Source organism: Jatropha curcas, chromosome 3 (genome assembly GCF_041381405.1).
Source record: "Jatropha curcas cultivar XTBG-Jc1 chromosome 3, XTBG_Jcur_1.0, whole genome shotgun sequence".
NCBI classification, from domain to species: domain Eukaryota; kingdom Viridiplantae; phylum Streptophyta; class Magnoliopsida; order Malpighiales; family Euphorbiaceae; genus Jatropha; species Jatropha curcas.
This window is the reverse complement of record NC_143153.1, coordinates 3,544,146-3,556,026: the sequence shown is the minus strand read 5'-3', so window position 1 is coordinate 3,556,026 and position 11,881 is coordinate 3,544,146. Positions and strand designations below refer to the sequence as shown.

The 11,881-nt window shown below is 35.1% G+C and overlaps 2 protein-coding genes across 3 annotated transcripts; one reads left to right on the top strand and one right to left on the bottom strand.

Moving 5' to 3' along the window:
- On the top strand, nt 1-6,102 carry LOC105644392 (uncharacterized). Of its 2 annotated transcripts, none has more exons than XM_089718964.1 (10): nt 1-294; nt 545-889; nt 1,105-1,177; nt 1,330-1,442; nt 1,819-1,903; nt 2,034-2,106; nt 3,206-3,261; nt 4,519-4,584; nt 5,607-5,672; nt 5,739-6,102. In XM_089718964.1, exons 1-10 carry the CDS (start codon nt 107-109, stop codon nt 5,823-5,825), a joined length of 1,152 nt encoding a protein of 383 aa, XP_089575090.1. In that variant the 5' UTR covers nt 1-106; the 3' UTR covers nt 5,826-6,102. The 2 variants fall into 2 exon arrangements, with proteins under 2 accessions (XP_089575090.1, XP_089575089.1); XM_089718963.1 differs by having other exon boundaries at nt 542-889.
- Nucleotides 6,103-6,538: 436 nt separating this feature from the next.
- Nucleotides 6,539-11,240, bottom strand: LOC105644393 (Leucine-rich repeat protein kinase family protein). Its single transcript, XM_012229715.4, has 16 exons — nt 10,805-11,240; nt 10,182-10,722; nt 9,627-10,081; nt 9,360-9,477; nt 9,190-9,258; nt 9,031-9,099; nt 8,850-8,918; nt 8,686-8,757; nt 8,517-8,585; nt 8,217-8,449; nt 7,942-8,147; nt 7,724-7,850; nt 7,569-7,637; nt 7,289-7,478; nt 7,071-7,203; nt 6,539-6,954 (listed from the first exon to the last, which is right to left on the bottom strand). Exons 1-16 carry the CDS (start codon nt 10,881-10,883, stop codon nt 6,742-6,744), a joined length of 2,712 nt encoding a protein of 903 aa, XP_012085105.1. The 5' UTR covers nt 10,884-11,240; the 3' UTR covers nt 6,539-6,741.
- Between the last annotated feature and the right edge of the window lie 641 nt (nt 11,241-11,881).

Genomic DNA, 11,881 nt, shown 5'->3' with positions numbered 1-11,881 from the left:
CCATTCACACCTGCCCACATGGTCCAAAAACTCCCTCAAAAACTACTAGCAGCATACCCAAAGGGTCCACCTTCGCTTCGTTGCTCCTGCCAGGGAACTAAGCTTCATGAAAATGGCTCTAATGTCAATTTTAGCGCACAGCATGTCCTTTAACTTACCCAAACCAACGCCTACATCATTCAATCCTCGGCCATTGAAGCGCAGGAGCTCTCTCATCTATTTTCCAAACAGTTTATTACCTTGGCAAAACACAGACATTTTGATTTCTCGGCTCTTCAGACCATCAGTTCTCAGGTACTTCCGTTGGCTTGCGCGTTGGCGATTTTGTTGTTTGGTTACTGAGAAAAGTTAACAAATAGTACGAATCTAATTTCAATGTTATATTGTACCATAGCTTTAACTTTTACTTCTTGAATTGGTCTTTAGGCTGTTTTTGATTATAATTATTTAACTGTTTTCTTTGAATTAGGGTAGTATTACTGTAGTATTGATGTTCTCAAGGCATAAAGCATGTAACGTGATGTGTATTGTGTTCTAAAAGCAGGATAAGAAGCTTTCAGGGAGAGGATGCTGAAAATTATGAAACTAAAGAAGATAGTTTGGATGGACAAAATAGGGTTGCCAACGAGATTTTCAGAAATCAGGAAATTAATAATACTAGTGGTAGTGCTATGGAAAATTCATTTCTACTAATTTTAGCGACTGCTTTGGGTGTAGCTGCAATTATTACAATCACATCAATTGGTCTCAAAAGGCCTAGTGTTGGCTCATTTTATGGAGTTCAGTGTTTAGCTGAAGGTTCACAATCTTCAGTGGTAGCTTCAGCCCCTGCGGGTTTTTCTTTCAAAGCTTTTGGATACAGAATCATACTTCCTGAATATGCACCGGGGTACATTGCTTTTTCTGCTCTCCGTTCTGTAGAAATTTGAAATTCCCATTTAGTTTGCTTGATTTTCCAAGCTGTTGTTCACCTATTTAGTTTGCTCATTGTTATTACAACACACACACACACAGTCACATGCATACTAGATGGGCTTCCCCCTTTCTGTATTTTCTGTTGAACAGCAGTATTCTTAATCATCTCTTAAAAATGCCACATTGTAGGTGGGTATACTTTTGGTTGCTCATGGCTGCTGGTTGTGGACTATTCATCAGTGAAGAGGCTTTAAATGTTTGGGTCTGTCCTTTCTACCGGTACTTCTGTTTTGCTGACTCAAATATTTATTTAAGCTCTTTAGACTTGACTAGTCTTTCGCTTTAGTACCACCAGTCTCGTTTAGTCTTTATTTTTCATTTAAGCTCTCCGGCTATTTCTTGGATATAATTTAGGTCGGTGTATCTTTATCACGGATGCTGACTGTTGATGGAACATGGCAATCTTTTGTTGCATCATTCTCCAGAGATGCTCCATACATAATTTCAACTGTTCTCTGGGTATACTGGTTTGTGGCTACTCTACTTTGTTCTTTTGTCACGCTTCTCCTGTATGACAAATTCTATAACATGCTTCACTTCTTTCACAAACGGATATTTATGGCAACACTTCTACCTCAAAATAAAGTTTTAGAAGGGTTTCAAAGCTTCCACCTTGAAGTTCACTTGACATGAGGCTCAATTGGAGTACCATGAGGCTTACCTAACACAATGCTCAAATCTTAAAAAAAGGCTGGTTATATATAAATGAATTAGATTTACATTCGTTGATAATTTGTTCCATGCTAGCTTCTAGTTTTATGACATTAACACTCTGAATTTTTGGTACACTGTGGTATTAATTTCCTTGAGTTGTGAATCTTATACGTCAACATGACACTTCAGGGGAGTCTGTATCAGCGATATGGTACCATTCTACCTGGGGAAGCTTTTTAGGGAAAGTGGGGCAACTGGTGATGTTTGCTCAAAGGTTTGGTCCGCTAAATTACTTCTAGATGTTTTTTCTTGGTTAATGCACACGTATTACATAGTTAATTTTAGTCTATTTGTTGTTCCAAAATATGATTTATGCATTTGGTTAACATTGATAATGGCTATAGTTAGGCATTGGTGAAGAGAAGGTGTTGAGCATTACACGTACTGTGCAAAAGTATGGCAATCTTGCAGGCGTTGGTGAGTTATAAGAGGCCAGTCACATTTTGCATATAGATGTACTGTGAAAAATGTTATGATCAAATGACGAATTATGAAATTTGTCCCCTTACTTCTGGCATTATTAACATATGTGGATTTTGATATTTTACAGGGACTACCTGTATACTGGCTGTTAGATTATCGTTAGTTAAATAAGTGAATTGTGGGCATTGGTCGTTACAATGCTATTTGATAAAAGGACATCACTAGATGGTCCTTTGTTATTGTCATTTCTAATTGACTATATCATTTTTGGATAATTTCATTGGGACACTTTTGTAGCACATCAAAACTTCGACCATGTGAGGAATTTGGCTGGGGGCCAAGTTTTGAAGCAACAGTAAGGTTGCTCTGTTTTTTACTGGAGGAACATGTGGTCAAGTCATGCAAATCTGCATGAATCTCTACAAATTATATGAGAAGACTGTGTAATTGAAGTCAGTTAACTGTTAATAATAATTGAAATCGTGCCCCTTTTTCTAATTGAACTTAGAACTTTTGCTAAATTAAGTGTTTTCAAGATGGCATTGAATAATTTTTACCGTTGTGGTTATCTTGAGTTCTAACATATGGATTTTATTCTATTATGCCACTAGTTTATATGCCCCAACCTACTGTTTTCAGACTGCTTTTACTTTTCGCTCAAGGCACACCCTTTACATGGTGTGCTTGGTTTTATAGTTTCAAGAAAACATCTCCTATATATAATGTGTGCAATTTTTTTCTTGAATCTTGAGCTCTTTTTCAGGGTTCCCCCCAACTTCCATTTTTGAACTTAGATCAACATATACCATGTGAGATGCTTCCTGTTAATAGCTTGACAGGGCTGGTGCAGATTTAGCCTTTTTCTTTTTTCTTTTTTCTTTTTTTATTTTATTTTATTTATTTATTTATTTTTTTTTAAAATAAAAAAAAAAACTTTTACCTTTGCCTGTACACTAGCTGGCCATGATTCTACTGATTCCTTTTTAAAAGTGGAAGCATATTTGATTGGTCTATCAATTTTTCTCATGTATGCATGATTGGTGCCATCTATTTTTAAGTGCTTCCTTATTGTTTTGTGTTTTGTGATCTGCAGTGGAACGGCTTTCGCTTGGAGTGAGAAATCCAACAGCTTTCCTGGCAGGGACACTGGTTAGTGGTCATAATTCGTGTGCAGATTACATGTTTTGAGAAATTGATTTTTCATTCTCTTTACCACTTGACATATCCCGGATGCTTGAATTGACTGCTGGGTTTTGGATGTTCTATTCATTTTTCTTGTGTTATTATTTGTTTATTAATGGTTCTCTCTGCATGCTGAACTTATGGTGATTGTTATTGGCTTCACTAGACCATTGTTTAGTGTATATTTGAGCAGAGGTGATTGCAGTCAAAGTTAAAGCAAATGCTTTTGGTTACTCTGGTTTTCTTGGAAACATTAAAGCATGTGTAGTATCATATTGGATAGGAGATAATAAGGAAGTGGGTCATGCATTAAAATGTTTACTCATTTCCATTCTTTCTTAGCAATCTGCACACCAAATAAAGAGAAAAGTGTGGATAACCAATGTTGGATGTGTAAGCCATATTTATATGCTGTTCATATTTGTTGAGAACATTTTATGCTGCTATCATTTCCTTGAATCATGGGATTTATATGTATTAGAAATGGAAAGGGTAGAGGTGAAATGGATAAGAGGTAAGAACCTATGATGTGAAGATAGGTAATATGGGCTTACTTGAGCTTGGGCCAATCAATGCTAAAAAGTTAATGCTAACCAATTAGCTAGTTAGCTTGCCACCCTTATATGTCCATTATGGATTTATTATTTAGTCGACGTGGGATTCTTAACAATATGGTCCTACCTAATGATGTACTCAAAGATAAGTTTGTCAAACTGAATATGCGGCAAAGGTGTTTCTGATTACCTGCAACAATTATGGTTTTGGTTTTCTAGTTAATCGAACAACTGAACCGAAGCTATCTGGTTTAGTTTGGTTTCTCTCTCTATATCTCTTCTCCTTTTTTTTTTTTTTTTTTTTTTTTTTTTTTCTGAAATTTGGTTAATCAGTTTAGACTGAAATAACCAATTTTTGTAAAAGAAAAGTTGCAAATTTTGGTTCAAACTGGAAAATCAAACCTTCTCTATCTTTGGTTGGCTTTGGTTTTCTAGCTAAATCAGTTCCTTTAAAAATTTAAGAATTGTTATTTCAGTTATTTGTTTTTCAGTTTAGTTCTTAATGCCTCTTTGGTCTGGTTTCTGATTCTTTGCAGTTCTTTTTTTCGGTTAGGGATGATTTGCTTCAGTTGAACCTCATGTCACCTTATCCCGTCTATAGTGGATTTGTAAATTTAGAATGAGTACTATAAAATAACCTTGTGAATTGTGATCTGTTGTCTGTATGCAGGGCATATCTCCAGAAGTTTTCTTTGCTGGAGTTTGTTGTGGTGGCTTGATCACCCTTCCACTACAGGTCTGTCTAGTGCATGAAACCTTCTGTTTCTATAGTTGTGCATGTATACGATCATATCCACATTCAGCAACATATCGTTTGCTCTTTAATTTCCTTACTTCTATCTAGAAGAACCTTAAAAACATTAAGGCAGAACCAGTCAGAATCCACATCTAAGTCGTGTTATGTATACTATGCTATCTAAGATACAGAAGACGAAAATTAATAGTTTGCTTTATGGGCACCATGTCATGTAAAAGTAATGCACAACCAGGCAAAAAGATAAATGAAAAAGTTATGCAATCTCTAACACTCATTTTGTTGTCAATCAATCTTGAATAGCCTTCTAATGCCAAGGGTATCCAGTTAGGATGCTAAAGTAAGCACTAAAGCATCTACTAAAAGGAAACCTTAACATAATAAGAATAAAGAAAGACATCCTGAAAATAATAATGAGATAAATCATGCTAATGGTCTTGGACTTCATGCCAATTTACAACTATGATCTGACCTACAAAAATAGTCAATTGTAACTGAATCTTAATGTGAGCCACAATTGCGGCCAAAACTACAATAGGTTATCGCATTGGGACACAGTTTGAAGTCAACTATAGATTAGTCTACATTCAGCTATTTCTTTAGGTTGGGCTATAATTGCAAATTGGCGTAAAATTTTTGACTATAAATATCTGACATTCATAGGTAGAAAAACTACAAATTAATTCCTAAATTGTAATATTTAAAAGAAACCCCTTACATAACAAGAAGTAACAATTACATAACTCCCAAAATTTCTTTTCCTTATTTGCATACAAGTCTATTTATTATAGTTTTATGCAGACTGCTTGATTGAGCTGTGTTATTCATTGGTTTGACCTATATTCTGGCACTTAATCATTACATTAAGATGAGTTTCAATGGTTTGGTATACTGTTTTATTTCTATTTATCAACGATATGTTCCATTCCTTAACTGTGGTCCTGCTTTTGTCCATTTTGTTTGCCGTATGCTGACACTACCTCTTTCTTTTTTGTTGAGCTCAGCTAGCTATTGGATTTCTGTTGAGGGAACGACCTATGGTTGCCCTTGCCACTGTTGCCACAGTTGTGGTAAGCAAAATTTCTTTGCATCAGATTAATTTTATAAATACTAGTTTCTAATTGGTAATCATACAGGGCATTTGGACTGTATTTCCATATGCTGTGGCTGCTTTAACAGCATTATTCTTTTACCTAAGAGGCCCCAAATTTGGAAAACAGTAGAGCTATCAACTTTACTTCTGCAGCAGTACCACAGCTAAATTGTTTCCTGGGTGGTTTAGCAACATCTGCTGAAAAACATCTCCTTTTTGTATTTTTTTTTTTGTTTATATGCTAGATATAAAGTTACATGTTGTATTTTTCTTGAGAAGGAAAACTTAGATTTGTTTAATATATGAGCCCGAATGAAAGATACTGTGCCATATTTGTTGAGTTCGATTTTCTTATCGTTGTAAATAGGAATATTCATTTTAAAGATGATTCATTGTAACGAAAACAATTGTGACTTGTGTTGGGCTGCATGGTGCATATCGAAATTTGGGCTATAAGGTTTATCAAAACCATCTCAAAGGATCCAAGAGTGTGCCTATGCTTCACGTTTTTCCTTTGAAACAGGTTTTATGCTTCAAAGTCCCTGTCTACAACTGGTGAATCCTTGTTTTGGCACTCCTGTTACAAAAGTTTTTGCACAGGTAAATTAATTCGTTACGTATAAGCCCAAATGTCAATTTCAATTCCTCACGAACAATGGCTTCACATTATGCATCGGTTAGTTTCTTCATCAACTTGTTTGATGTGTTCTTGGATTTTCTTTTCTGGAGCCCTCAATATCTCCATTGAATTGAAATGTATGGATGTGTGAGCTTGGTCTTTTCACCGATCACAACAGTTCCAAGTATCTGAAAAATGGCACTAAATACTCATCTTGGCAAGTATTTTGCATAAAACAAAATTTTCTTTCTTTCCGTTCACGGAATAGATACATGTAAATGTATAATTCTATACTTCTGTCTGAATGACTTGCTGAATAATTTATATTACTTTGATATCATCCATAAGAGCTTTTTTTTTCTTCAAATTGCTCCAAAAACGTTGCCCTTTAGCACAAACTTTGATTCATATTGATCTCGAAAGCGATTTACATGTCGCAAGCTGCTAGATATGATAGCTGAATAGTGTAGGCTTCTTTAAGTTCTGCTAATACTTCTGCAATATTAGGTCTTTGTGAAGCATCTCTCTCTACTGACCTTACAGCTACTGTCGCTGCTTTTCTCATGCTTTCCAAATCAAAAGTTCCCTTTAAACTATCATCCACTATCTGAAATGCTCCTGCCTGCAAGTAGGGCTTGGCCTGCATTTTGATCATCACATTACAGCACAAAACAATTTTCACTCTTTAAGAATCTGTTTAAGTCAAAAAAAGGACAACAAGACACAATTTTATTATCTTTTTCCAGTTTATAATACCCATAAAACCAAGTTGAAAGAATCTGGAGTTCCTGAGTGACGCAATGGCTCTCGCCCGCAAATGAGCTCCAGAAGAACAACCCCAAAGCTATACACATCGCTTTTCTCTGTAAGTTGTTGGGTCGAATAGTACCTGAACATGAACATTAGTATTAATGAGCTGACATTTATTAAGAATTAGCAGAGTAAGAGGATAATTAATGTCTGAGAAAACTTACTCAGGATCAAGGTAGCCAGCGGTGCCTTTGACAACAGTAGTCACATGAGTTGCATCTGCCTGCATTACTTGTTTAGAAAGGCCAAAATCACAGACTTTGGCATTCATGTCCTTGTCTAATAAAATGTTGCTGCATTTCACGTCACGGTGTATTATTCGCGGTTCGCTCCCATTATGTAAATAGTCCAATCCTTCAATGGCAATTGAAGTTCATGTTATTACTCCGCCTTGTAACTTCTACTTGAAGGATATTAGTTTTATACATACACATATACACATACCTTTAGCAGCATCAACAGCAATTTTCAGTCTGCGAACCCAGCTTAACGAGACTTTCTGACTGTTGAGACCTTAAATTACATTAAATGGAAAATTTTTCAGGCGGACACGATGAAGGCTTCATGGATGTTTTTATCTATTTGGTTCATAACATTACCGTAAAGATGTTCAGCTAATGATCCACCAGGTAGGTACTCATAAACTAGTATTTGTTGCTTTGATTCATAACAGAATCCTTCCAAGCATACAAGATTCTGGTGACGAATCCGTGACAGCAAATACACCTGACAATTCAATAGCAACAAATGACTATTAATAGGGTTACTGCTGACTGCAATCCTCAAACCAAATCGACTCTTATATCCAATGAAGAACCTCATTAATAAAAGAATCAGCCCCAAGTTGAGTCTTGTCGAACCGCACTTTTACAGCTACAAGTTTACCATCTGAGAGCTTTCCAAGGTAAACAGAACCAAAACTGCCACGGCCAATAACTTCCTTAAAGTTGTTTGTCGCTGCTTTGATTTCTTTGTAGGAAAAGATTTTTGCAGCATTCCATTTTCGCATATCCATTGCAGTCCCTACGCATTCAGATATAACCCAGTTGGTACTACTTCCATTTTTTGATCTAATGATTCAGTTTTACTTACTGTCTGTATGTGTAACTTCGGTATTTTGTTTCTTAGTGTACAAGTATGCTGATAGAGATATGACCAGAACAGCTAGTATAGTCCCCACAGCTGCACCAAGAATAATTGCCGTATGATTGTTCTTAGGCTTTTTCTTGGCAAAGATTGTAACTTGTGGAGTCTCGATTGAAGGATTAGATGAAACATCATTGCAGGACATTGTATAGAAGGAAAGACATGGATTCCCTGATGTCCTGCAAAAATGTCGACGAATCGGCATTTCTCAAAGATTATATATATATAAGAACATAAATTTCATACCTGACTTCTAAACTATCTCTGTTCAAAGAATGTGGGAGAGTGCCTTGCAGTTTATTGTTTTCCAGGTTTCTGTTTTAAACCATTAAATAGTGAGAATAAATTACTTTAGTTTTATATTTTGAGGTACCAAATAATTGACGATAAACTTTATGTTTATAAGCTTACTTACAGTAGATGAAGGTTCTCCAGCTCTCCTAAGTCATCAGGAACTGTTCCTTGTAAACTATTATTTTGCAGGTCCCTTGTCAAAAAATCCAAATGGAAAATTAGAATCACAATTTGTTTTTGGGAAACTGAGATATCCTGATAAGGAAATAAAATATTACAACTTACAAAATCTGAAGGCTAACCAAAGTCTCCAATTCAGTTCCAAAGGATGTTATCTGATTAAAACTCAAGTTCCTGAAAGAAAAAAAAAAAGATTAATATTACGTGTATTATTTATTTCTCAAGAAACATAATTTTTTTTGAATTTTTTCTTTTAATAAAATGGTTAAGTAATACTACGAATTACAGCTTCTCAAGATGTTGGAGACTTCCCAAATTCTGTATTTCTCCAGCAAGTGAAGTGTTATGCAAATCCCTGAAGCACATTAAATTCCCATTTTATTAAAAATGGAATCCGAAAATTACTGAAATAAACATTAAAACAGTATTGCAGATTAGACTTTACAGTTTTTTGAGGTCCAATAAATCACCAAATGTTGGACTAATTGACCTCAAATTGATGTCTGAAAGCTCCCTAATAAGAATAAAAATAAAAGGTATGAACCCATAACATATTTTTGCATAAGGCTAAAAACTGGAACTAGAATTGAAGTAAATGATTTAAAATGAACACACAGTGATGTGACTAAGCTTCCTTCACATCCAATATGGTCCCAAGATATTGGAGAACATGGGTCATCTTCCCATCCAAGGTCCAACCCAGCTCTCTGTTGAATAACTTGAAGTGCTGACACTGAAGGAAAATTTCACAATCATGATTAAAATGGTACTGAAACATTCTCCAGGAGTGTAAGGTTACGAGTTCGAACCCCCAACTGGAGCCTAATTTTATCGACTAAACTGAAATCTAATTCAAAATCTTAAAAAAAAAAGAACTAGAACCTGTGGTTGAGGAAGCTTCTAATGGAATGTCAACAATCTGGTACACTTCAATGCCATTGATTTGTGGATAGAATGTTATACTTCTCAGTGTAATGTTCAAGTTCTTGATTCCTTTTCGAGTCAAGTAAAGAGCACTAGCTTCAGACATTTTCACAGTATAATCAGATTCAGCAATATCTCCATTGATAAGAACATCAAAAGAAGGAGAGACAGGAAGAATCCCAGCAAAGTAAAGGACAATGTAGTAGTCTGCTAATGTATCAAGAACAAGATTGTAAGTTAAAACATGTCTTCTTGCAAGAACTCTTGCAGTCTGCAGAACAGAAACTGGAGGATTCTCCCTAACACTTGACAAGTTGGAGAAGCTAAGTAGCTTGTTGAATCCACTCGACACATGAAACGGTGTGTAGTTTTGATCTGCATCCCATATTCTATCAAATGGATCCAAAGGATACCTGTTTAATTTAGTCATATCCAACAAAATAAAAATCTTAAAATTTGCAAACAACCTCTCAAAAATCAGAGATTTTTATAAAAGAAAGGGTTAATAGATACCTTATGGTACCATTAGTACCACTATTGATTCTATAAGACTTTCTAAGTGACTTATTAGGCAACTCTCCAATGGCATCCTTATAAGCTCCTCGAGGAAGTGGCCGGATTTCGATTGATGAAATGACGGGAGATCCACCATTTGGAATGGCAAGTAAACAGAAAGAAACTGTATCTTTATTAGCTGACCATACAAATTCTTCTGTCCATGGATCACTTGTACTAAGATTTACAGTACTAGTAATGGCTGTGTCAAGCGAAACAGAGAAAGCAGGTGGCTTTTCAAGTGTATCATAATTCTTGTAAACAAATTGAGCTCTAATTAATACTACAGAGGATGTATTTTTCAATGGCAGCTTATAACATTTTCGAGATTTATCAGTATATGGGAAATAACGGATAGGGACAGTTGTCAAAGAGGTGCCTTCAGTGAAATCAATGGTGGTTGTGTTTCCTGTGCTTATATATTCAGTATCAGGAATCCAAGAAATGTTTGATGAATCAATGAAATTTGTAGCAGCACCACAAGATAAGCTTAAGAAACCTGTCAAATTTAAACACAAATTGAAGAAACGTTTTAACAGTCTGTTTTGTATTATCAAATGCGAGTAAGAGCAAACACATACCATCTTGACCATAGCAGAGAACATTTATGGAGAGGATGGAGAACAAGATGAAGACAACCCAGAAGTAGTTGAAGTCCATAAAAGCAGAAACTTCAAAGAAGTGAAGAACACAAACTCTTTTTTAATTTCAAGAAACTAAAAAAAATGGGTCTTTCTTGTTTTGTTTTCTTTTGGTTTCTTTAGTAGACTAGGCTATGAGTCATTATGGGGCGGTATAGATGAATATTACGAATCATTATTACAGTAATAATGCTGATACTGTAGTTTGTGGACCAGAGGTAGTTAAAAACAGAAGAAGCAATGAAGCAAGAAAATTCTCTGCGACTCTGTCGTTATTTTGAGGTTGGAAAAGAGAACGCAGGCTTGAAAATGGGTTCTCTGAAACACTGAGGAAAGCGAAGTCACCTCGGTGGAAGCTTGCTATTTGTCGTGTTAAGCAAAAAGTCCATGAAACGGCTATTTATTGGCATTCAATTTGATGGAGTCTTGGGAGGTAGAAGTTGGAAACTTCTTGTTGCCTACCAAAGGTCGTACATAGCCAGCCAATCAAAAATTTTTATGTGTATATAAATTTAGTTATAATCGGCTTATTTCTTCATATAAAGTTATGTATATATAATACTCATATTCATATTTTAAATTATTAATATATACAATTGGTTTGAATACATTTGTATTTATTTATTGAAAGACTTAATGGGCCCAATAACATTATTGCTACGTAACAAGATAGCTCTTCTTTAACTCACTAAATTGATGAAAAATCTTTTATTTTGAGAGAATTCGAACTCCACTAAATTTGATTGGCATTGGTTTGCATACAATTTGAATAAAATATATATTCCCATATAATTTGTTTACCCTTTATGAGCTTTAAATTTTACTATATCGTCCTTAAGATTCGATTAAATTACCCATCTAGTCATTGCATTATAATTTCATTACACTTCTAAGTCTTTTGGTAAAAAATTCTTCTCTTTTCTGTTCGTCAATATAAAAATAATGATAAAGAAAAAGCAAAGGTCAAATAATACAAATATGATTATACAAAATAGTGAGACAAACCAATGTAATATC

Bases quoted from the DNA above. Each gene is read 5' to 3' on its own strand.
- LOC105644392 (XM_089718963.1), top strand. From the start codon at position 107: ATGAAAATGGCTCTAATGTCAATTTTAGCGCACAGCATGTCCTTTAAC. The intron at 890-1,104 runs GTACATTGCTTT...GCCACATTGTAG, and splicing joins CTTCCTGAATATGCACCGGG to GTGGGTATACTTTTGGTTGC. The intron at 5,673-5,738 runs GTAAGCAAAATT...GTAATCATACAG, and splicing joins CCACTGTTGCCACAGTTGTG to GGCATTTGGACTGTATTTCC.
- LOC105644393 (XM_012229715.4), bottom strand. From the start codon at position 10,883: ATGGACTTCAACTACTTCTGGGTTGTCTTCATCTTGTTCTCCATCCTC. The intron at 9,478-9,626 runs GTTCTAGTTCTT...ATTTTCCTTCAG, and splicing joins AGAAGCTTCCTCAACCACAG to TGTCAGCACTTCAAGTTATT. The intron at 8,148-8,216 runs GTAAGTAAAACT...CTGAATGCGTAG, and splicing joins CGAAGTTACACATACAGACA to GGACTGCAATGGATATGCGA.